Source organism: Patiria miniata, unplaced genomic scaffold (genome assembly GCF_015706575.1).
Source record: "Patiria miniata isolate m_02_andy unplaced genomic scaffold, ASM1570657v1 HiC_scaffold_3, whole genome shotgun sequence".
NCBI classification, from domain to species: domain Eukaryota; kingdom Metazoa; phylum Echinodermata; class Asteroidea; order Valvatida; family Asterinidae; genus Patiria; species Patiria miniata.
This window is the reverse complement of record NW_024037069.1, coordinates 18,808,626-18,832,472: the sequence shown is the minus strand read 5'-3', so window position 1 is coordinate 18,832,472 and position 23,847 is coordinate 18,808,626. Positions and strand designations below refer to the sequence as shown.

At 40.6% G+C, this 23,847-nt stretch overlaps 2 protein-coding genes across 3 annotated transcripts; one reads left to right on the top strand and one right to left on the bottom strand.

The window, feature by feature from the left end:
- Positions 1-2,798: 2,798 nt before the first annotated feature.
- On the bottom strand, positions 2,799-16,783 carry LOC119737536 (E3 ubiquitin-protein ligase TRAF7-like). 2 transcript variants are annotated; one of them, XM_038211966.1, is made up of 15 exons: positions 16,555-16,783; positions 14,485-14,753; positions 13,780-13,877; positions 13,141-13,256; positions 12,490-12,617; positions 11,668-11,758; positions 11,200-11,341; positions 9,767-9,871; positions 9,272-9,349; positions 8,298-8,384; positions 7,386-7,521; positions 6,942-7,001; positions 4,980-5,128; positions 3,737-3,856; positions 2,799-3,297 (listed from the first exon to the last, which is right to left on the bottom strand). In XM_038211966.1, the coding sequence occupies exons 1-15, from the start codon at positions 16,758-16,760 to the stop codon at positions 3,226-3,228; spliced, it is 1,857 nt and encodes a 618-aa protein (XP_038067894.1). In that variant the 5' UTR covers positions 16,761-16,783; the 3' UTR covers positions 2,799-3,225. The 2 variants fall into 2 exon arrangements, with proteins under 2 accessions (XP_038067894.1, XP_038067895.1); XM_038211967.1 differs by lacking the exon at positions 6,942-7,001.
- A 176-nt stretch (positions 16,784-16,959) lies between these two features.
- Positions 16,960-23,485, top strand: LOC119737537 (deleted in malignant brain tumors 1 protein-like). The gene is made up of 6 exons (XM_038211968.1): positions 16,960-17,097; positions 18,057-18,365; positions 18,966-19,271; positions 20,109-20,456; positions 20,824-21,177; positions 22,902-23,485. The coding sequence occupies exons 1-6, from the start codon at positions 17,010-17,012 to the stop codon at positions 23,219-23,221; spliced, it is 1,725 nt and encodes a 574-aa protein (XP_038067896.1). The 5' UTR covers positions 16,960-17,009; the 3' UTR covers positions 23,222-23,485.
- Positions 23,486-23,847: the final 362 nt, after the last annotated feature.

Below are 23,847 nucleotides of genomic sequence, written 5' to 3'. Positions count from 1 at the left end.
TAGTCGGGTTTTTGTCCATTTTCTTCACCGGTTTTATGCCTTGGTGCGATGTTTCTGCTTATTGGTTAAGGGATCAATTTTTGGTGTTAAATTTGGTATACAAAAACTTCACAAACCACTCCGGTGGGACTCGAACCTACGGCCTCCTGCTTACTGGTAAACAATTAAAAGTCACAGTTCATTGTGAAATTTACTTAATAATTCTGCCATACTGTCAGATTTTTTTGATAAAAAAGTTTGAATAGTCAGGTTTTTGTCCGTTTTCTTCACCGGTATCATGCCTAGGTGCATTTTTTTTGCTTTTGGTTAAGGGATCAATATTTGGTGTTAAATTTGGTATAAAAGTTGGTGATTTTCTTACCATTCAGCCCAGATACACTGTTTTGGAGATTTCTAAAAGTTTAGTGGACAACCAGTGAAATGAAATTTCACAATTTGTGTGTCCTGTTTTGAAATTTAATATCTTCATTATACAAAAATGTGTTTACTCAAGATTTAGCAAAGTGTATGTTAACTTAATAATGGAGGTAAAAAGTGTATTGCATGTCATATCTTAACTTTATTTTTGTGTTTATTTCTTGAAATGCTCTTTTGTTTGAAAATTTTCTGCCATTGATGTGAACAGAGAAGTTCAGTGCACAAATTTAAGAATAAAACTTGTATTTCAATATTGAGTTGTTTTATCATTTTGCGACATTGGTTTTGGATTTTAATTTTGATGTAAATTCATTTTAAGGGGGGGATTTGTGTGACTTTGCATGAACACTTTTGTCGTTGAAATAAATTGCTTTAATAATTCTCCACTTTTGCTTTAATTACAAAGTGGTTTATAAAAATCAAAAATAAACTAAAAACGTGATGTGTACATTATAATACAAAAACAAAATCATAATCAAACATGGGAACACAGCAAAAATTACGGTTAAAAACAATGGAAAGTATTAATTTCATGAAAGTGTATTACATTTTTTTTGTGAATTTTGGTCAGTTTTGAAAAACGACTTTTTTTAAAAGTAGGCATGGTTACATGCCACACAAACTCATGTTTACGTTTACATATGCTACATTCTCGGGGTGAACATAAAAAGGTAACATTGAGGTAAAAGTACTCAGAATTAAGATTTCATTCCTTTCTTAGAAAATCCGTACATTCAGTATATTTTTCTCGAAAAACACTGATTTGTTTAGAAAAATACATTTCTGGGAAAATACAATAATTAGAGATAAAAATCATCTAAAAATAAACGAGGAAATGACAAATTAACCGCGTGTGCAATTTGCACTCACAAACCATTGTACACAAATTAAATAATTTTTTTTAATAAAGTTATTACTGTTAAGTATTGCATAAAGAATGGCAGATTTCAAGTCAGTGTTTTCAGAGTTTATGATTCAATTTAATACAAATAATATTAAAATATAAATACGTATTATTACATATGTACGAAAGCAATGACGTGCACATCGCGGATGCAACATGGTTTATCTAAAAAAATAAATTGTAATGCTTATATACATGTAGTGCTTTCCATTGTATCAACAATCTCAAAGCGCTTTACAATTATTCCCCCGTTCATCAGGCCATGAGACCACGCGGCAGCCGATATCAGCGCACATTCGGTCCTCTACCCTCACAGGTACCCATTTATACTCCTGGGTGGAGAGAGGCAATTGTAGTTAAGTGTCTTGCCCAAGGAAACAAGCACCATGTTTCACGTTAGGGTTCAAACCCACGTTCCATGGCACATGAGTCAAACACCATAACCACTGGACCATGGCATTCTATGGCACAACTCCAAAATCTCAAAAAAACAATTCAGTTATTTACATAAAAAAAAAGTCTCCGGTTTCTGGTATGCGCGCGTGTCGCCGTAGCCATGCGCGTCGGCAAAATTTTTTTTTCAATGAAAGCTGATGTCTCAAAACCGCCAAACTCACTGGTTTGACTGGAATCCTGCTGCTGCACAATTTTAACGTGTTTTTAGATGGGGTTATGATCGAGAATAAGCTTTATGTGGCCTCTCTGGTCTCCCATAATATTTGCACTAAGTTTAGTCGGGCACCATTTGCAGTCATCAGCCGACATTTGAAGCAAAAAAAACAGGTAAAAAAAAAAAAAGCCGCGTCGCCACACCACTTTTTGGGGCAAGCTCCATACCAGAAACCGGAGACTTTTTTTTTTGGCCTAACCACTGGACCATGGCATTCTATGGCACAACTCCAAAATCTCAGAACACAATTCAGTTATGTACATGTATATGCAATGGACAAAGTATTTGCCACAGGTAAATGTACCACTGAAATTACAGCTGGCCATTGGACATATTTTACAGACCATTTTACTGTGTTTGTCCAAACCACGTTTGCACTGCAAGTGCTTCTTACTAGCATGGCTTAAGATTTGGTCCTCCGAGAGTTAATTAGGCCAAAAAAAAAAAGTCTCCGGTTTCTGGTATGGAGCTTGCCCAAAAAGTGGTGCGGCGACGCGCCTTTTTTTTTTTTTTACCTGATTTTTTTGCTTCAAATGTCGGCTGATGACTGCAAATGGTGCCCGACTAAACTTAGTGCAAATATATGGGAGTCCAGAGAGGCCACATAAAGCTTATTCTCGACCATAACTCAATCAAAAAACACGTTAAAATTGTGCAGCAGCAGGATTCCAGTCAAACCAGTGAGTTTGGCGGTTTTGAGACATCATCTTTCATTGAAAAAAAAAAGTTTTCATTAAGCCGACGCGCATGGCTACGGTGACGCGCGCGCATACCAGAAACCGGAGACTTTTTTTTGTTGGCCTTACGTAATGTTATGTGTGCATTTATAAAGCGCATGTATCCACCAGTATTGGTGCTCAAGGCGCGGCGCCATTATTACCCTGCTCGTTGGGCCAATGAAACTTTCAAAATACCATCTCAGCTCCCTGAGGGTGTAAAGCTCGTTGCTGCCATTACGGCGCAAAGGCAGCTAAAATCAACCACAATATACCATCTCTGCCCACACAGGTACCCATTTACTCCTGGGTGGGGAGAAACAATGAGTGACAAAGTGCCTAGCCCAAGGGCACACGCACCACAACCCCAGGCTGGCCTCGAACCCACAACCTGCAGCATTACCCGCAGACTGCGAATTCAATGCTCCAGACCACGAGGCCACAGCACTCCACTTAGGCCACGGCACTCCACTTTCACCAAATTTATTACTGCTGACGAGTTGTTCCAGAAGAATTGTTTACATGTCCTTTCCCGGCAAGATGTGGTTACCAAAGCTGCTGTAGGTGATCAGACGGAAGTATTTGAAGATCTGAGGAAAGAGGCAGAAAATGGAGAAACATGTACGAATCTTTTTCTTGTGGAAATTTTTCTTCTTAAAAAAAAACCTCCAGCCAAAGTAACAGTACAAGCACAGATATGTGAGTAGTGGATATATTTGTTTGATGTTACTGTGCATGTTGGTAATTCTGTTTATTGAAAGACAATTATGTAATAAAAAAAAAGGTATTAGGACCCCAACATCACTAAAATGCTTGAAATCTAGTTCCTTATTTCTGGAGTTTTGACAATTTCACCAAAATATTTTTAGCAGTGAATAATTAGGTATAACAGTAAAATCTTAACTGGTGCCCAGAGCCTAAAACCAAACCCTAGTTGTACATTTTTCCCCCGCCCAAGACATTTGATCTGTTAATACCCTTTCATGTTTGGAAGAGGTTTCATAATTGAAAGAGGTTTTAAGATTTCACCTTGATTTCTTTATCTTCGGATGCAGTGAAGAGTAAGCTATGGCACAGCACGATGGCGTTGACGCTGCCCTGGTGACGGGAGAGAACTTGGAGGGAAAGGAAATTCTGCAGATCCCATATCTAAAGAAAAGAAATTTGAGAATAAATCACTAATTAACCAGCATTGCCAAAAAACTGTGGAATAGCTAAGATGTTGTGGTTTGTGGCCTCTTTGCCCATATCTCAATGACTTATTGACTGACCCACTGTTACTGACTCGTGAGCTGGGCAGTGCTATTGTATAGGATTACCCAGTGACGTCAATGATTGGGCTATAAACCCGGCCCATTGTGGAGACCAAAAGCATGACAAAGGAATAGAATTTTGTGAACTTTGACTAGATTTAGGAGGGCTTGCCCTGTCCTTTTGCAGTATACATATATTCATCATAAAGAAACTTGTACTCCAAGAAGGACACTCACTGAAACTGTAAATACTTAGGGGCGGCGTCCCTACACAAATGGTTCGCCAACCACCGAATGGTTCCAAAATGGGCCAAGTTCGGGCAGGGACCATTAGTCGACTAGTGGTTGATTTGTGACGTACCTTACGCCTGCGCACTGATAGCAACGTGCAAACGTCTCTAGTCAAACGCTGGTCAAAATGTCATCGCAAAACTTCTGGATCCTGGCTCCCTGCTAGCGTTATGAATGAGCGCGGCTATTGGTTACCAGCGATGCAACCAACCCCAGTAGGCTGGTTCCAAATAGTCGACTAGCGTAGTCAACCATCGTCGACTAGACAGAGTTCGGGCAAACGTTAGTTAACCATTGGTCAACTATAGTCCTTGCGCGAACTTGGCCTTTATTGACTCGCCAACTACTTCAGAATGGTGTGCCAAACCATTCATGCTTGATCCCTCACAATCCAGCCGCACTCCCAAGATGGGACAAAAGGAAGTTGATTGTGAGATTAATTCAGTGTTGATGCTCGCACTCAAGCTTTATAGGATATGTAGTGATGAACCCTTGAAGTGGATTACACACATGCCTACGTTATGAGAATCCAGGGTGAAAATGCCCCCCTTTGTTCCACAGTTGTTCCACTTTTTTCCACAGCTAGAGACCTATTGTTTTAGATGACCCCAAATGGTAGAAAGAAAAGTCCCAAATGATTTGGGCAAACTTTCGGCGGTTGCTGAATCATTTGTATAGGGAGGCCGCCCCGTATGTTAGTTTACAAAAGTAAGACTGTTTGTCGTAACCTGTATTGTGTTATCGTAGGAGCTGGATATGACAAACTGGCCGGCAGGGCTCGTGGCTAAGCCGGTGACGATTCCAATATGGCCGCCCAGACATTTGACGTGCTGGTGGGTGATGACGTCAAACAGCTGCATATTTCTGTTGTACGAACCTGAATGAAAAAAGAAAAAGAAAAAAAAAAAAGACGAGAAAAAAAAATGATGTCAAAAGAACTTAGAGTTGTATCTTTAGATAGTTGTTTTTTAGTCAAGAAAGTCTCACACAAGATGTATCTCACAGAGAATTGGTATTTTATACAAATAATGAATGTTTGTGAGTGCAATGGTGAGAATAATTTCATGAGGTGACAGATGGAATGTTCCATTCTACAAGGCGAATGAAATTCTTCTTTCCATTGCACGAATGTGAAACATTCATTATTTGTTTGATACAACACCTGACTAAATCGTTGTCATCTGATTGGTCAGAGACACCAATAGTGTTGACCGTGCAATGGAACTTCTATTTACAGTGGAATAGAACTTCTATTTTTGCAGTGCGGCCGTGCCGTGGGTGGGCGAATAATTCAATGACATGTGAAAAACGACCTCCAATCAGATGATGGGGATTTATTCAGGCATTGTATAAAAAACAATGACAGTACAATTTCGTTACACTGAACTATAAATATGGGGTCCATTTTTTTCCGGTCCCTGTTACATCTGACATCTATGATTTTGTAATTCTGATGCACTCCTTAATTAATTCTTCCTCCAAGAGTGATTATGTTAAAGCAAACGACCTACCCAACAAATATAAAATAGTTTGAAGCAATTCTTAATGATACCTGAATGGCAAATTACAAAGGTCAAAGGTAATGGAGACAGGAAAAATGTCACACTTTGAACCCTAAATGTACAGAATGAGCCAAATGCAAAAGGCATGGTGTTACATGGTATCAACAATTATTAACGTTAATGAGATGCACGAAATTGTGTTGAAAGAAAGTCAGCCAGCAGTCCCACTATAGCCTGGTAAATGTGAAAAGGCAAATGAGTTGATTATTTTTGTTATACACTAAAAGTCAAAGGCACTACATCAGACTTCAATCTGCGACTACAAAAAACTAGCCACACTATGACTATGACCTTGCCAAAACCTGTGGCATAATGTGATGCAAAGGTTCCCGATTTTAAGTTAAAAGTGTGGAATTATGTGGTGTACAATGTGAGTACCGCAGGGCTAAAATAGTGTGTTTCGTGTTATCAAAGAAAGCTTTTTAACCCCAACACTCCCAGATCCTTCAAAATCCACCAAAAGCTTTTGAAATATTTTGCAGGAATAACCCTCCTAGTCTGCTCTTTCTTCACTTCACAACCTTTCAAGTTTTGCAAAACCACTTTTTTGCCCGTAGAGATAGCACCCGCACTTCAAATTCCTTTGAGATAATCTTCTGTGGAGTATGGATAACACTTCAAATCCCTGGACAATTCTTGTGTGGTTAAGCTCAGGGCGAGCAGGGGGATTCGGTCACGCTTCACAGCTCTCCACAGTGCTGGTTTTTGTTCAGTGACTCTCTGTCAGCGTGTTCAATTACTTTTCCCGCGCTTACTCGTGCAAGCGCGACTGTGTTCGATATCAATTTCATGTGACTTCTCGCGCTTACTCGAGCCTGGCCCAAGTAACTGACCTGCGGAGCCATTTACTTGGGTAAGTATCCCACAATACAATGTGAAAACATGGTGGCTAAGTCTAACGCTGCTGTGACCAGGAATTCAAAAGCATTCAAAAGCTTTCTGCTGGGAGAGTTAAAGGATGGTAGAGCCATCTATTATGTCAAACCGTGCTTGATGCCCTTCCAAAAAGACTGTGCAATCCATTTCCTGCACGGTGGAAGATTTTGGAGGATTCGGGAAGGATTTTTTTTGCAAAAAATGTCTGGTAAGTAGGGTTAATGAATAACCATGGGTGATGTCAAGCCCTACCTGAATGCCCTTCCAAAGAGTTCTTTGACCCCTCTTCTTTTCCACTCTCTCCCCGTGTTCCTGGTCAAAGTGCAAAGGTCACAAGTAGCCATGGAAACGAGAGTACACACAAACGGGGGAAAACACAACATGTTCCACCAAAAGATTTTATACACGGGTACAACAGGTCAAAACTTTAAATTTTCGGCAAACACAAGACACAAGGACTATTAGAAGATAAAACAAAATTTACATGGAGTGTTTTTCTTTTAAACAAAAATGTTAAGGCAGATTATATTTGGTGCTGTGCCAGAGCGCAAGCTTTTTTCAGTTGACATTGAGACTTGACAAAAATGGATAGTTTGAAAAATGTGGGCTCCTTTGAAATGGTGGATTTTGAAGGATTCAGGTTTCTTACTTCAGTTTCTTAGAAAAATAAAAGGAGAGATTATGAGTTACACTTACCCATGATGATGTATTTGGAGGTGATCGCCAGGGCGTAGACGGAACCGTACTCATGCTCCAACTTCCTCTTCAGGTTGAACTGGCCTGTGGCATCCCACAGGCAGACTGTGTTGTGTGAACCGCTGTAAAGCACCTCCTGCACGACAGAAAAAAAGGGGCAAACAAGGACAGATTTGGTGCAAATTGCAGTTGGGTTATCAAGGGAAGCAATGTAACAAGACAAGGCAGTATTAGAGCTGGTCCCAGAGTGCACACAATTGTAATCGATTCACTATGGCTATTCAATGGAAGTCTTTTCACGCATCAGTGTGCACAATGGGATGGATTTTATAGACCATTCATTTCTGTTACTGAGTAATCCTATACATGAATCTGGGCAAGTGATCACTACACACCAACAAAGCTCAATTCAAAGGCGGAACCATTGTGCAGAGCTATTGTACAAATCAACTGCCCCATGACAGATTATCTGAACAATAGTAAGCACAATGCTTTTGCCATTGAAGGGGGCCTTCGTGATAGAATTGATTGTGTGTCTGGATTGGTCTATATGATGACACTGCCCAGCTCAAAAGTGAGTCAGTAAAGCCCGGTTCATACTTCACGCGAAAGCAAGTGCGAAGCGAAATTCATTTCGTCAACAATGATGGACGCGCTTCGAATGTATTGTTGACGTCACGAATTTCGCTTCGCTTCCGCTTTCGCGTGAAGTATAAACCGGGCTATAGTCAGTCAGTGTGGTACAAACAGGGCTCTTCATGTAGGCAGGCTATATATCTCTGTGACCAGCAACATTTCAATTCGCTTCAGGAAATGCAACAATTTTGGAGAAATGCTGAATTGAATTCAGCTTATCTTAAAAAAAAATGTTAGAAAATGTAGCAACTTTTTTTGATTTGGAATTCAGTTTACCTTTGAAGGTTCTAAAGTCAGGGCTCTGACCCAATGATGTTGACCTGAAATGGTTGTGACGGACTCCAGGGTGTTCACATGCCAAACCTGATGAAGAGATGAACAGAAAATCACCGCAAAAAAAAGTCAAAAATAACAATAAAAGCAGCAAAAGCCTACAAGAATACCATAAGCCTAAGAGTTATTTTTTTTCAGGGGAATTCCAGGGTTATGTGATGTCTGTGAACGAGGTTTTTAAAAGCTCAGTGAATAAATCTGAAAATTAATTTTTTTCAAATCTTATACATCCATCATCTTGTACTGGTCAAGGATATTACCAGTGTTGTAGTACTCGTACTCGTACTCGTACTCGAATGTCAAAGTACTCGTACTCGGGCAGCAAAGTACTCGTACTCGACATGTCGAAATTGTACTCGATCATTAAAGTACTCGTACTCGAATAGCAGTACTCGGCCGGGGAAAATGTTATAGCTTCACTTACCATGACCTTATTTTATCGATACTTTCAGTTTGAAATGGTTGATCGGCTTGTGGAGAAATTGAGATTTCCTGATTTTCCTCTGTGCAAGTCGGGACAAACACATTTAACAGCTAGCCGTGAGAGGGTCTGTATATTGGTCTGACTGGGCCTGGGCCAATTACGCACAATGAACCATTTGCCGTACGGCCGATTCGGAAATGCGAGTACTCGTACTCGTACTCGGAAGTACAAGTACTCGTACTCAGAGACCCGTTTTTGTACTCGGAGGTACAAGTACTCGTACTCGGCAACCTAAGTACTCAGCAGTACTCGGTACTCGGAAAAAGGTACTCGACTACAACACTGGATATTACACACTATTTCATTCACAATTCCTTTAACCCTAACACACTCAGATCTTTTAAAAATCCACGCAAAAAAAAAGTTTAGGAGGATTTTGCAAGACTTAGCGAGACCACACTGACGCAAAATTTTCCATCAAATACATATTTACCTTGATTGTGGAATATCCCGATGAGAAGAGATATTTTCCGTTCTTGACCAAAGCACATATGGCACTGTCATGGGCTTTCTGTTGACGAACAAAACCAAAACAAAACACCTAAAAATTATCTAAATGTACTCAATTTTGAAGCCATGAGGCATATGTAATAATGACATCAAACAAGGAGGTTTGGCTTATAAAGTGTCTTTATATTTAAGTCTGATTTTCACTTGTGTTCTTATACTACTTCTTCCCTCCTACAATACATTTGTAATCTCTTGATAACTGCAAAACTCTGGATGTGTTACTCTTTATGTAAACTAAGGTAAACAAACAAATTGACTGGAGCGGGGTTTGAACCTGCGATCTCTGGATTGCCTTTCTGGTGCTCTACCAACTGAGCTGTCCAACGCTATGTTGGCGGTTCCCCATTTTGTTTGTCAATGTCTTCGTTCAAGGGGTGCTGGTCAGTTCATTTTCAAAAGAATGAAACTTTGCTCGTACCTTGATGCACTTGTGTTCCTTCATCGTGTCATATTTCCACATACGGAGGGTCTGGTCTTCGCCAGCACTGTACAGGAAGTCACTGCCGGCTAGCAGGGCATTAACCTGCACAGACAAAAAAGACAGGGAAAAAAACCCCAAAACCTTAATGTTTTTATCTGCAAGCTTCCTAACCCCTCCAAAATCCAACACTGGTTTCAATCAGCAATTGCCAGCAATCAAGGCCTTTGTAAAATTATATAAAAGTAGCTAGACTTTTATAGTTCGGAATCTATCAATACAAAACAGAATTAGGAATTACAAACATTTAGATAGTTAAGGTGTGAGAGAATTCAAACAATTTTGCAACATTCCTGCCAAGTTTTGGTCAAATCTGTGAATAAATTCTTGATTTTAAGGACGCTTTAACAAATATCTGGAACAGGCAAACCCTTCGACACGTTGGCATATCCTTATAGGCAAAACCAAATTACTGATTTTTTTTATATAATGAATTTAACCCTCCCTCTCTGGCTGGCAATTTCAACAAGGCCAGCCCAGCAGTCAAAATAAATCAAGTGACTGTTTTTAACAGTTGAGTGCTCCCTGCCTTCATAAAGCAGGATTGACTGGCTGTGGTTGTTATGAAACCTGATGTAGGTATGCTTTGACTGTAGAAAATTGATCAGCCAGCTGTGCCTTCCAGTCACCTGCTATTGTCTGTCGAGTGAATTTGACTGTCACAGTGCCTACAAGAAATATGATCCGACTGTTGGTGACTAGCCTGTGTAAAAGGCATGGCAGGGGAACAAGTTGAAATTTTTGACTGTGTGTGACTGATCAAACAAAAGGAGGGTTAAATGCCACAAGGCGTGAGGGTTAATCTATAAAAATAAAATGAAACAACAGAAAGATGGCCACGTTCTTTGAAACCTTAGGGCCCATGACTATTCAGCCCCGGTATGAAAAGGGCCCCCCGTTAAGCTCGTCCCCTCCCAAGAAGTCCTCTCGTACCGTCCAAGCTACCGGCCCAGGAGCTGGTCCGGTTGCTAATCAGGAACTCCTCTATCCTGGGGTCTATTGTTTGCAAGTATTGACACACATAATATATCCCTGAAGAAACCTGCTTGTGGTTTTCATCCTTCAGCGCGAAACAATAGAACACTTTCGTCGGCACAGATCAAAACCACTGCCATGCGGTTTCGCGCAAAATGGGTCCGTAAATTACCAAAGAGTTTGGAAGGATTTTATCTTAATCCGATAAGTCTGCTATTGTTCTGCTCAGAACGTTCTCCGAAGGGCAATAAAATGATGCGCCTGACTGACTTCAAAACTTCTGGTCAGACAGGACCATGTACCGGACGAGACTGGGCTGAAGACCGGACTGGCTCTGGACCGGACGAGGTACCGGGGGGCCCTTTTCATACCAGGGCTGAATGGTCACGGTCCCTTACCGTATCCGTGTGTCCTTTGATGTTCTGCACGCATCCTTTACTCAGGGCGTCCACGTCCCACACTTTGATGACTTTGTCTGCTCCACTGGAGTATAACTTATGACCTCTTGTTGCTAGGCAATGGATGGCAGCATCATGTCCTCTGTCAACGACAAAAAAATCAACAATTTCTTCTTTTACTTCAAATCTTCGTTAAATTTGTGTAAGCAAATCATTATAAGCATCTCTTAAAACTTAAAATTCTCCTGAAGACAATCAGAGCATACTGATCAGGACGCCGAGTAGCACAACCAATTGGTTCTTTCAGAACCAAACATCTACTCAAAAAGATTCTTCCACATGGTGTGGAAACTATCCCTCACTAGCTTACACTACCGCCATGCAAAAAAAAACCTAGTCTTAAAAACAAATTTAGTAACCCATTTTTTTACAGTCATTTCAAAAAGTTTCTGTGAAATTAAAACTTACCTTAAGGTTCCTATGCATTTGAACTCAAATGGCACTTGCCAGTGGTCATGGCTTGTGATGGTGTTTTCAGGGCTGGATGAATCGCGACGATCTATGGGTAAACAAATCAAAATTTGTTGCACACTGACACCTTTATCATAACTTTTGGTACGGTGACAATGGTAGCTCAGTCAAGCTCAGTCACAAGCGCTGTGAGATATGACTTGTGGTTCGAATTGTGGTTCGACTTGTGATGGCCTTGTGATTCGACTTGTGATTTGACCAGTGATGGACTTGTGATTTGACTTACGATTGAACATACAATCTGATTTGTGATTTGAATTTTGATTTAGCTTACGATCTAACTTGCAATGTGATTTGAGACCTAGCTTGTGATGGACTTGTAATCTGACCTGTGATTGACTTGTGATTTGACTTGAGACCTAGCTTGTGATTGACTTGTGATCCGACTTGTGATTGACTTCACTTTGATTTGAGACCTAGCTTGTGATTGACTTGTGATTTGCCTTGTGACTGACTTGTTATTTGATTTGAAACCTAGCTTGTGACCGACTTGTGATTTGATTTGAAACCTAGCTTGTGACTGACTTGTGATTTGATTTGACACCTTGCTTGTGATTGACTTGTGATCTGACTTGTGATTGACTTGCGCTTTGATTTGAAACCTAGCTTGTGATTGACTTGTGATCTGTCATGTGACTGACTTGTGATTTGACTTGAGACCTAGCTTGTGATTTTCCTTGTGACTGACTTGTGATCTGATTTAAGACCAAGCTTGTGATTGAATTGTGATTTGACCTTTGACCTCCGCTGATAACCTACCTGAGGCAGTCCTCGGTCTGATGCTAGGTCTTTGAGATCGGTTGAAGGAGGAGCTGCTGAGCTTAGCGTCGTGCTTAGTGATGGTTGACTTCAAGTCATTACACTTGGTCTCCATGTCGGCCAGAGCCCTGAAACGGAACAAATTGTCAAAAATCTATTCATCCTAAATCTTCTTAAATCCCGCACTATCAAACGCTGGTTGAAATAAATTGGATTTGTTTGATCTGGAAAGAGCCAAACTTCTTAAAACTGCTCAGCAGCAGAAGACAAAAAATGGCTTAGCAAAGTTATTTACACGTACACTAAATACAAAATAGCCGAGACCACTCAAGAGCAATACACCTGTTTAACCTATTGTACTTGTTTGTGCTTAGCAAATTTCAGAGCTTAACAGCTTCACTAAAATTGGCAATATGAAAAAAGGTAACTTTTGGTCAAGCTGTTGGACTCGGTTGGATTCAGCGGACTTTACAAAGAAAATATACCCCATAATTTTATGCAAACGCATGAGAAAAAGAAAACAGTGTTCCACAATCACAAAGATTCTCACAACCACTGGCCCATCCAATTTCCGTCACTGAATGTTTTTTTTGTGTGAAGAAAGCAAGATTTTTGCTGTGGTTCAAAAATTGGTTAATTTTTTAGTCCAACCTTGTGCAAGCATCTAGCTGTGCTTTCATCTCGTCTCTGCCATTTTCCAGAAATAAGACCTTCTCAATCAGCATCTGCACCTGTTTCTGTAGGAGAATTTGCTCTTCGAAAGATTGCTGGACAAAGAAAAAAAGGTAAAACTAAGCAATACATTTTTAGCCTCAGCCTGAAATTTTGTCTTATATTCACAGAGTGTACACCCAAGAGCACCCTCATTTTGGCACTGGTGGAGTGATCGTTGTGAACGCAGCATTTCTAGAGAGTCCAGTAACCTTGCGTGATGCTTATCAAGCAAACCCTCCCTCTCTGGCTGGCAATTTCAACAAGGCCAGCCCAGAAGTCAAAATAAATCAAGTGACTGTTTATGACAGTTGAGTGCTCCCTGCCTTCATAAAGCAGGATTGACTGGCTGTAATTGTTATGAAACCTGATATAGCTATGCTTTGACTACATGTGATTGATAAGCAAGCTGTGCCTACCAGTTACATGCTTTTGTCTGTCGATGGAATTTGTCAAGTCAGGGTGTCTATTGAAAAATGATCTGACTGTTGGTGACTAGCCTGTGTAAAAAGCATGGCAGGGGAACAGAATTGACATTTTGACTGTCTGACTGCTCAGACAAAAGGAGGGTTAAATTACCTTTGAAATGCTATCTGCAGCATAGCCTGGATGCTCTTTGTATTTACATGATTGGCAGTGGTCCTCCACAGCTTGCGATTTATTGCTGAATGTGCAACCTGTGAGATGTCCAAAAAGGAAAAATAGCAATAGTTGTACAATTCCAGCTACGTTAAAATCCTGTAAAATCGAAAGCCTGACATGGTGTGTCCTTGAGCAAGACACATCGCAGTGATCCAGAGACAAATCAATACCTTTGAGTCAATTTATGGACAAGCATTCTGTATTACCTTGTACTTGTATAACTATAGGATCATACCAAACTTAGTATCTTGTTCTGCTTCATACTTAAAACTTGAAGTTTGAGACACTGACTTTGAGGAAGGTCACTCAATATTGGGATATTTTCTGCTTCAAGTCCATCACAGCCTGTAATACATGAATGAGCCCAGCATTCAGAGATCTCCATTTGGTCTGCAACATAAAGACCTCTGAATGCTCCCTGAAGTCATAGATAGGGCCAAAGCTGGAGACAAAAATGAGGGTTTATAAGCCAAAATATATAACAAGATGCAGTACGACTGTTACACCCAAACTAGAACATTGTCCCAACTATAGTTGAGACGATCCCAACTAGAGCTGGGAGAGTCCCAATTAGAGTTGGGAGTGTCCCAACTATAATTGGGGCCACTGCTATAGTTGGGGCGTAACATCGCCAATTCAAACCTTGCTCATGATAACGACACTTCACGTAAGGACAGACGCTCAAGAAGTGATCCTCTAGATGCAGTCGCTGTATGACCCCACACTCGGGGCTGTTTGGGCACGCCAGGGAGCTGTACGGACAGCTGGATTCATGCTCGGCCTTCTGGGATAGGTGGACCAGCTCGGGACAGCCGCAGGTGTCTGTGACTAGCTCGTCATTCCTGGAGCTGAACCGCTTGATGCCGTTTTTACAGTACACCAGTATGTCGTCTAGCTGAGAGGTGATGGCCCTGTACAAATTCACAGAATTGAAAATTGCTTAATTTTTTTTAATTTAATCATATTTATTTTTATCTTAACTAAGAAAATGTTTGTAGCCCACCTTTAAAAAAAAGTCTTCTTGATTTCAACAACCACACTTTAAACAAAAACAATACTAGTAAAAAAAATATTAATATTGCCCTGAATATACGCAAGATCACATATTTTATTTGTACTAGTCCACCACGGGGCTTTGCAATATTTCAACTGATTCAGAAACGTTAAAGCCGAATTTAAATGGCTTAATTTCATAATTATGTTTGAAAACAAGGAATGTGTCTTGTTTTATGACTGTTTTGCAGAATAAGATCGGGTTGACTCCCATTTTAAAATAAAGGTAATTTTTTTAATTTTTTGCTTCTTTTCTTCTTATTTTTGTCTTTTTAATAATTTTTGTAAATTCTTCTTTTTAAAGTTAAGGTTTGCCTCTGCTGCAGAACTTGTTAAGTTCGAAACATCACGCCACTTTAATTTTTTTACATTTGTTTATTTCAGGTCAATCCAGTCAGAATGAAGTTTGCAGCAATTTTTCTCATTTTTATTTTAATGTAAATAAACATGACAAAAAAGTCATCTCAAGTCAAGTTGAAGAAAGAATAATAAAAAATTTGAAGTAGGCCTAATTAATTAATAATAACTGAATAATGAGAAATGAAAATAAAAAAAAGACCTCAGGCCTTTCCAAATATTTTCTGACGCAAAATGTAAAATGTAATTACACATGTATAATGCTAATTAATAGCCTTAGGGCGTAACGACTGCGGTACGCAAGTTGCTGTACATACTACATAGTAGTATAGTCGGACTCCCTATTATCGCGGCATCCCTATTATCGCGGCATGGGAAATTTCTCTTTTTACAGTGTCAAAACTCCTTCAAGTGGCGATTTTTATCCAGTTCACCAGTCATCGAGGATTTTCTACCGAGTTGTATAAAAAGGACGATTAAAAAATGTTGTGTCTTTCGGGACTTTTAACGATTTTAATAAATATTAACGTTTTCCAAAACTTGCAAAATTTTCCCTCACCGTGTCTGCTAAAAGGTACCATTTATATTTTAACATAAATCTGTAATTGCGCTCTGACCATGAAAGTTCCGTTGTCTGGTTCCCATTCTTCAGCTGCAAATGTAAAATGAAGTCGAACGATGATATTGGCAGCGCGAAATCGTAACAACTTTTACGGGATCAAAATAAGCACCGCGCGTTAGCGAAAATAAAACGGCACACCGTGTAAAGTGAATGGCGCCCTCAATCGCCGATCAGTAGACTTGCCTCAGGGATTTGTGTTCTCCTTTCGGGGGAAGGGCAGGGTCTTAAGAAATCATCCTGCAGAAAATTGGTCTTTAATCAACTTGAACGTTACAGGGAAAATATCAAACTTTATTCAGGGGGTGTTTTGGTCAAAGATAAACTATGAACAAAAAAGTTGGGATCATTATAAAAACCACTTCCCGCATACCGCGATAATAGGGAGTCCACCTCCGTTCGCACACGCCGCGCATGTCTATTTTCACAGGCATCGTACACGGAATAAACCACACCACCGTCGGATTTTTTTATATTAATTTAAAAAGGAAGAGTTATACTACACATAAGACAGGACAATTCTGGAAGGTTAGTGGGCAATCTCTATTCCGAACGAGAAACGTGATAAGTACCGCGATAATACGGCGTTCCATCCTACATCCGGTACAGCACTCATCCGGTACTACTGTACTGCGTTATGACAACGTTATGATAACACACAAAACCACATGCACAAAACAAACCTGTTCGCAACAACTGACGTATTTTTCAACGGCTTCTCGTCGACAGGACAAGCCTCCAAAATCACCGAATCTTTGCCGTCCGTTAGACACAGCCTACAGAATGTGTGCCCGCATGCCACGCTGATCACTGGGTCCTGCAGAAGATGTTTACACGAGGGGCAAAAGAGGTGAACTGATGGTTCTTCCGCGAACACGGAAGTCGCCATGATGAAAAATGACTAGGATTCGCCAAAGGAGGGCGCTGTTTACAAAAACAATAATGAAGGAAGCTCGGGCGAGAAACAACTTTAACATAAAATTGCTGTAGAAAAACCTCCAAATATCTCTTATTTATTGGGTGATATACTTGTGATAACCTGTGAGAAAAGATGCTGGGGATTCATGTCATAAATATTTGTTCGAAAATGGAAGTAGAATTTTGAGGTAAGCTCAAAATTGTTGCGTTTGGAATCGACATGATCATGATGGTCGCAAAAGTTGCAGTGTTGTGGATGTGGTTTGCGGTTCGCCTGACGTCATTCGCGTATAACACCCCACAAAAAGGTATGTTATTGTTGTTTTTATTCCACATATTTCGATGACACTCCATAGATGTTTGTTCTATTTTACTGTTATTGTTAAGTTAAAAAAAAAAAAAAAAGGGAAAACAGAATGGAAAAAAAGCACACCAAGATGTGAAACATTTACCCCAGAAAAAAAGTGTAAAAAAGTTGGCCTACAGTCACATCCCCCCCCCCCCAATTAAAACACAAAATAGATAGTGGATATTTAGCCGGTAGCCCCATAAATGTGGCCTATTTACTGGACTGCCTCCGTAAACATAGGCCACACATCCACATGTACAAAAACTTGTCGCACTTTGCCAAATTTTGATTTTCACATTTAGGCTTAGTTTGTAGGATTTTTTTGCTTTAGAAATTAGAAGCATACTCACCCTCTTTATAGGGTAGTCAAAAAGTGCTGCCTTTTTCAGATGTCTAATTTTTGTGAAATTTCATGTTGAAATTTTGATACGCAAACGTGTAAAAATGAATCTGGAGTGGAAATTTCACGAAAAATATACGTCTGAAAAAGGCAGCACTTTCTGATTAGCCTATAAAGAGGGTGAGTATGCTTCTAAAGCAAAAAACCCCTACAAACTAAGCCTAAATGCGAAAATCAAAATTTGGCAAAGTGCGACACGTTTTTGTACATGTGGATGTGTGGCCTATGTTTACGGAGGCAGTCCAGTAAATAGGCCACATTTATGGGGCTATTTAGCCGGTAAACATTTCTAAGTCCCAAAAAATAGTTACTGTGCATGTTCAGTGCCTATCCGGCAAAACATCGTTTACTAAAAGAAAGCCGGATCTGGCAAAATACCCACTGCTACAAAATATAGGCCCAAATAAACAAACAAAACAAAGAAGAACTCAATTTCTACAATTAAATAACAATAGTCTTAGTTAAAAATTGTTTCACCACAATTCCTTGTAAACTTTTTTATTCATTCAATCTGGCAGATTTCCAGGCCCGACTTGTAAACGGCAGATATTTACACCAAGGTCGAGTTGAGGTCAACATCGATGGTGACTGGGGGTTAGTGTGCACCCACGAATGGGAGATGGTAGACGCTAATGTCTTGTGTCGACAGTTGGGATTCCCCGGTGCCAAGCTCGCCATGATCAACGCCGAGGGGGGCGGTCCGGGATTGCTTGACCTGGTGGATTGCGACGGCTGGGAGAGTAATCTTGGAGAGTGTCATTATCGTGCGGGATCATGGGATTGCGAAGATGAGGCGATGGCAAGATGCCAAGAAGCTGCTTTACCAGGTATGGGAGACCAGTCATCAACTCCCTCTGCCTCCCCCCCCCCCTTACGCCCCCACCCCAACCTCCCACCCGCCACCCCCTATAGACCATTTCATGGATACTCCATCTTTGTGGTCACTTAGGGGGCGTAACATTATAAATGTGTCCCAACATGCCACTGTCAACAAAGAATGGTGGGATATCTTTCGATTTTTGATGTCCCCTAAGATTGCCCTGTCACCACAAAGATGGAAGTATCACCGAAACAACCAGATTAAGACTACAGTCCAGAAAACCTGTCGTCAAGGATAAAAATCATTCAGGCCAATTTGATATTCCCCTTTCATCAGAAACAACAAAAAATATGTAACATTCAATCCTAAGCAGGACCTTTTCAAAGGCCAAAAAAAGCTAAATTTGTCAACAGATAATGTTAAAGTCCTGAGTACCTCACCAGTCAATGTTAAGGTCTTATTTCAGATTGTAACAAGTTAAAACCTGTTGCTTTTTGTCCCTCTACCATTTATTCTGTTCACAGTTTTATATCGAAAGTGTCCAAGTTGAGAACAACATACTAAAACTGCTGTCAATATGAAATTTTGCTTTCATGTTTTTTTCCAGTCCGTATTAGTAACGGGGTGGAAATTCAATACGACAGTCACTGGATCCCCGTTTGCCACGGACCTAGCGCAATAGCTACAGCCCAGGTGGTGTGTCGACAGCTAGGCTACCGGTACGCCGTCAGGGTAAAGGGACATCACCGTGAGAAATCAGGCGACGAGGATGCAAAGGACTCCCTGGCTTTGGACTTCTCTTGCAGTGGAGAGGAGGAACACTTGGGGCTGTGTCTGACAGACGGGCCCATGATCGGCGATTGCAGTGTGGCCGCTGAGGTTAACTGCAGTAACACAAATGATGTTAAACCAGGTGTGTTCAACCTCCACATTGCAATCCATGATCCTAAAAACTCTCTGAAGTCACCAGAAAAGTTTGTAGTTTTAAAATGGTGACTTAAAGATTGCCTTGCAACAATCTCAAACACCAGAGTATTGATTTCAGTCATTGTGGTCTAATTGGAAAGATCAAGTCATGCAAAACAGTTAACCAACCCAAATTTCATTCCACATTGGAAGTCATTCTAGCCATGTTTTTGTCAAATATGTTTTACATTTAAAAAAAAAAAATTTTGTCAAATATGTTTTACATTTCTTTTATTTTTAATGATAGTATTCATTTTGATCTCTTGGAAAGGTGCTGAAATTATTATTATTATTATTTATTTATTTCTGGTAATGAAGACAAGGATTCCTCAAAAGCACCCTAGGCACTGTAGCCCGCAAGCCTGAAGAAACCTGTGGAGAGATAGAAGACAATGAGAAGAAATCACAGTTTTAGAGGGGGGACGGAAAACCCCAGAAGAATATTCTGGGGGAAACCCACGGAATCAGGCAGGGACTGAAAACCCAATCCACATGTTGGCCCAGGCGGGATTCGAACCCGGGTCACAGCAGTGGAAGGCAAGGAAAGTACTGCTACGCCAACCTGACACCCCAAATTGTCTTTTAGTTTTGTAGTTATCGCTTAATCTTTCGCCCAAATCTTTAACTTTAGGCAGCCTTAACTGTCAAAAGTGTTGTTTAGCTCACTTGTTCTTCCATTCTTATGTACATTGCACTACTTTCCTTTGCCTGTACTCATTAGTCTATAGTTCTTCATGAGTTTTGTTAGCTAAACAATAAACCTGTTTTTTGTTCTAACTCATAGGAGATATCACTCGTCTCTCGGAGGTTGACGTCAGCGATACTGGAATTCTGCAAGTCAAATATGCGGGTGACTGGTGGAGGATTTGCTTCGAGGGAGTTGACATGACAGTTGCCCAATTGGTTTGTCACCAGCTAGGCTTCGTGGATGCCGTAACGGTTCGCGCCGTTTCTGTTTACGATAAAGACTCTTCAAAGATCCCAAGACAAGGGCAGTTTGGAAGTTTAGAGTGTCTTGGAACAGAGAGAACGCTCACAGAATGCAAATTTAATCTCAGCAAGGACTATGAGTGCTCGTCAAAGAGTTTGGCAGAAGTCAGCTGCAGTGATAGCATGGTAACTCCACTGCCCGGTAAGAAAAAATGTCCACAAATTTGACGGTTACTTTCATCTTCAATTTACACAGATATTATTGAAAGGCTTCTCTTAAAACAACTGGAGATGACATTTGATGATGTCCAAAACATTTTGAGGAATTGGAAACATTTTCTTGAATTTTGTGTTTTAGTTGAATATTTTAAAGGTGTGCATAGGTAGGACTTGAACCTGACACCTTGTCGTCAGTTGATCTTAGAAGTCATCATTTGCAGATAGTAGGTTTATTTTTAAAAATGCCCAAAATATGTTCAAAACAAATTATTGTTTGTACAAGTAACATCGCTCTGCCTCAAAATCCCACCTTCAACAGCTGTATATTTTCTGACTCCAACCTCACACAGATTTCCAGATCCGTTTAGTCGGTGGGGTATTCCCATACGAAGGGAGGGTGGAGATCTCGTACGGCGGCCAGTGGGGGACTGTCTGCGATGACCACTGGGGATATGCCGATGCACACGTCGTCTGCAAGCAACTTGGTTTTCACACGGCCGAGGCTATCTCTACAACTGCCTACTTCGGCGAGGGCGATGGACCCATTTTATTGGACGATGTCATGTGTGCCGGGAACGAGACCAGTATTATAAACTGTCGTCATGCTGGGATCGGCGAGCACAACTGTAAACATAATGAGGACGCCGGGGTCCGATGCTATGAAAATAAGACGCAGCTTGAGACGTTGTCACCCGGCATTCAAGGTAAGACCCAAAAAAAAGATGTTGCTCAAATATTTCTCATGAATTTTCCAAGGCCAAATTGTGTCATTTGATGAGCAGCCAGAGTTAAACCCAATGTATTATTGCAAGTTATGAGAGAAATAGGTCTCCAAATTACCCTGCAAATGTGACCTACTGTGGCAAAGTGAGGAATGTCCCCCAAAACCTCTTTTTGAGTAATCAAGGCGTGAAGTCGGATATACTGGACAAATCTTGTCAAAATCGATGTTGGTTTTATTTTTGAGTAGCCAAGGTATCCAAGATTCACACTATGTATTTTTGTTGGAAAAATATACCCCTAACGTTTTTCACTGCCGTTAGCGGCGCAATGTGTGTTTTCTCGAAATGAGGTCGGCAAAGTTCGGCGGGACACTGTTAAAGTTCCTGCGGCATATCTTTAGAATATTTGGCATCATTGGTAAGCCAGTGATTTGCGCTTTGACATGATGTATACTTGAAAAGTCAAAGGTGGGGGTTATTCCTCATAATATGACAGTTCGCAAATAGTGTAACTAGTATGAAAAGGCAGCTTGTCTGTTAAGGTGATTTAGTAGCTTAGCTTGCTCTCATGTCGCCCGACATAAGGCTTTTTTTGCCTGGAAGCTTCGTGAATCGGTGCAAATCTAACTCTATGTAATAAACCAATAGAACTTTCTTCGTACTGAAACAAATTATCGAGCATCATGCAAAGTATGTGTTTTGGGTCTGTGCACTCCGGACTCCGTAGAAAAACCACTGCAAGACTGAAATTTTCAACATTTCTTAACAGAATTCATTCATTATTATATAGTATCATCCTCAAATGTTATTCTTGCATCCAGGCCTGGATTATCCAATTGACCTATCGCAGTAGAATCGCGTCAACGCAGCTTGTGAAATATTGTCCAATTACATGATATACAAATGGACGCGGATCGCGCCCAATCTAAGACAAACAAAACTCAACGTACAAAAGTTCCATAGGGTTGTCTAAGGGGCGTGGCTAACTCGCAAATGGCGATAGGTCAACAGGCACAGTAGGCACTATGCCTAGGGCCTACCAAAAATGTGGGGACCTACGAACAATTTGAGAGCCTAGGAATATACCAGAGTGTGGCCTGGCTTGCTTAGTACAGCAATTAGCATCAACATGACATTGGTGTTGGTGCCTAGGGCGGAGTAGGGAATACGGACCACCGGTGCCTAGGGTCTACGGAACATTTAATTCCTCCCTACTTGCATCCATTCCACAATTGGGCAATTCCATGGTTACTCACGTTACATTTTTGATGTACTTTTGAGTTTCCTTGGGCTGTAATTACCTTACTGAAAAGGTTTCATAACTGTTATCCCCATTGTAGATAGAGTAGACCTAGACTTACCTAAGCAGCAAAGATGACATCCAGAAAAATGTGTTATGTATGATACACAAGACCCACAAAATCAGTTACTCCCATTACGAAAATGTAGCGTGAGTAACCGATTTTGTGGGTCTTGTTTATCATACATAACACATTTTTCTGGATGTCATCTTTGGTGCTTAGGTAGGTCTAGGTCTACTCTATCTACCATGGGGATAACAGTTATTAAACCTATTCAGTAAGGTTATTACAGCCCAAGGAAACTCAAAAGTACATCAAAAATGTAACGTTGAGTAACCGTGGAATTGCCCAATTAAGGTTTTAAATCTACTTACTGAAATTCCATTTGTGTGTTCCATTATACAGATTCCTTTCTACCATTCATCGTCATCCTCATCAATGGCCTGATTGCGCTCCTTATCCTCGTCGGCTGCCTCGTCTACTGCTACTTGAAGATCTGGGATCGCTACACGGGCCACACCCGCCGCGCCCACCTCCACCGCACCCAAGATGCGAGCACGCAAGGCGTAACCCGCGCCAACGACGTCCCTATGGAATACACGGAGGAACCACCCGCTTATCACACCGTCCACGAAAATCGAGATGTGTACATCACACAGCGGTCTGAAACCCCGCCTCCCGAGTACAGCGAGGCAATGAAGCTTCAGGCGGATACCTGTGTCTAACTCAGGATATATATTTTTGCAATATTTTTTTAAGTTTTCTTTGTTTATTTTATGTTTATTTTATGTTTCGTTAAGGTTAATTTAGTAATTTATTTTTGTTCTAATCCACAAGTGTCGCTTGAACTGGGAGTTTAAGAAAGGTGTATTTGCTTTTGTCAAAGGTGCTAACGTGTGAAGTAAAAAAGTGTTTTGTTGAAGGTTAATTTACTTATTTTTGGTTATAATTTAGACTTGCATATTAATAAATGAGATCATAGCTGGCGATAGATTATGAAAAACTGTTTGCTATTAACACTATATGTGCTGAATGAGGTTTTCATATTTACTGTTTATGAATTCAGATCAGACAGATGTTCTTTGTTCAAGTGCCAAATGTTGAAAAGAAAGTATCCTGATTATTTTTACATGTACATGTACTTCATTCTAAATTATTATCAAAGATTTATCTTCAAAGTGTAGTAGGCGCCGATGTCATTTTACATTTAAGGGCACGTGTGGTCTAGCGGTGGAGCACAGGATTCATGATCGTGAGTTTGTGGGTTCAAGCCCCGCCTTGGCAAGCGTGTTGTGCCCTTGAGTAAGGCGCTTTACCTCAATTACTCTTCTCAACCCAGGTGTTAAATGGG

Excerpts from the sequence above, each read along its gene's own strand:
- LOC119737537 (XM_038211968.1), top strand. The coding sequence starts at position 17,010 with ATGATCATGATGGTCGCAAAAGTTGCAGTGTTGTGGATGTGGTTTGCG. Across the intron at positions 17,098-18,056 it reads GTATAACACCCCACAAAAAG|ATTTCCAGGCCCGACTTGTA; the intron begins GTATGTTATTGT and ends TCAATCTGGCAG. Across the intron at positions 21,178-22,901 it reads GTTGTCACCCGGCATTCAAG|ATTCCTTTCTACCATTCATC; the intron begins GTAAGACCCAAA and ends TCCATTATACAG.
- LOC119737536 (XM_038211966.1), bottom strand. The coding sequence starts at position 16,760 with ATGGCGACTTCCGTGTTCGCGGAAGAACCATCAGTTCACCTCTTTTGC. Across the intron at positions 8,385-9,271 it reads CGGGATATTCCACAATCAAG|GTTTGGCATGTGAACACCCT; the intron begins GTAAATATGTAT and ends TCTCTTCATCAG. Across the intron at positions 7,522-8,297 it reads TGACTTTAGAACCTTCAAAG|GAGGTGCTTTACAGCGGTTC; the intron begins GTAAACTGAATT and ends TCTGTCGTGCAG.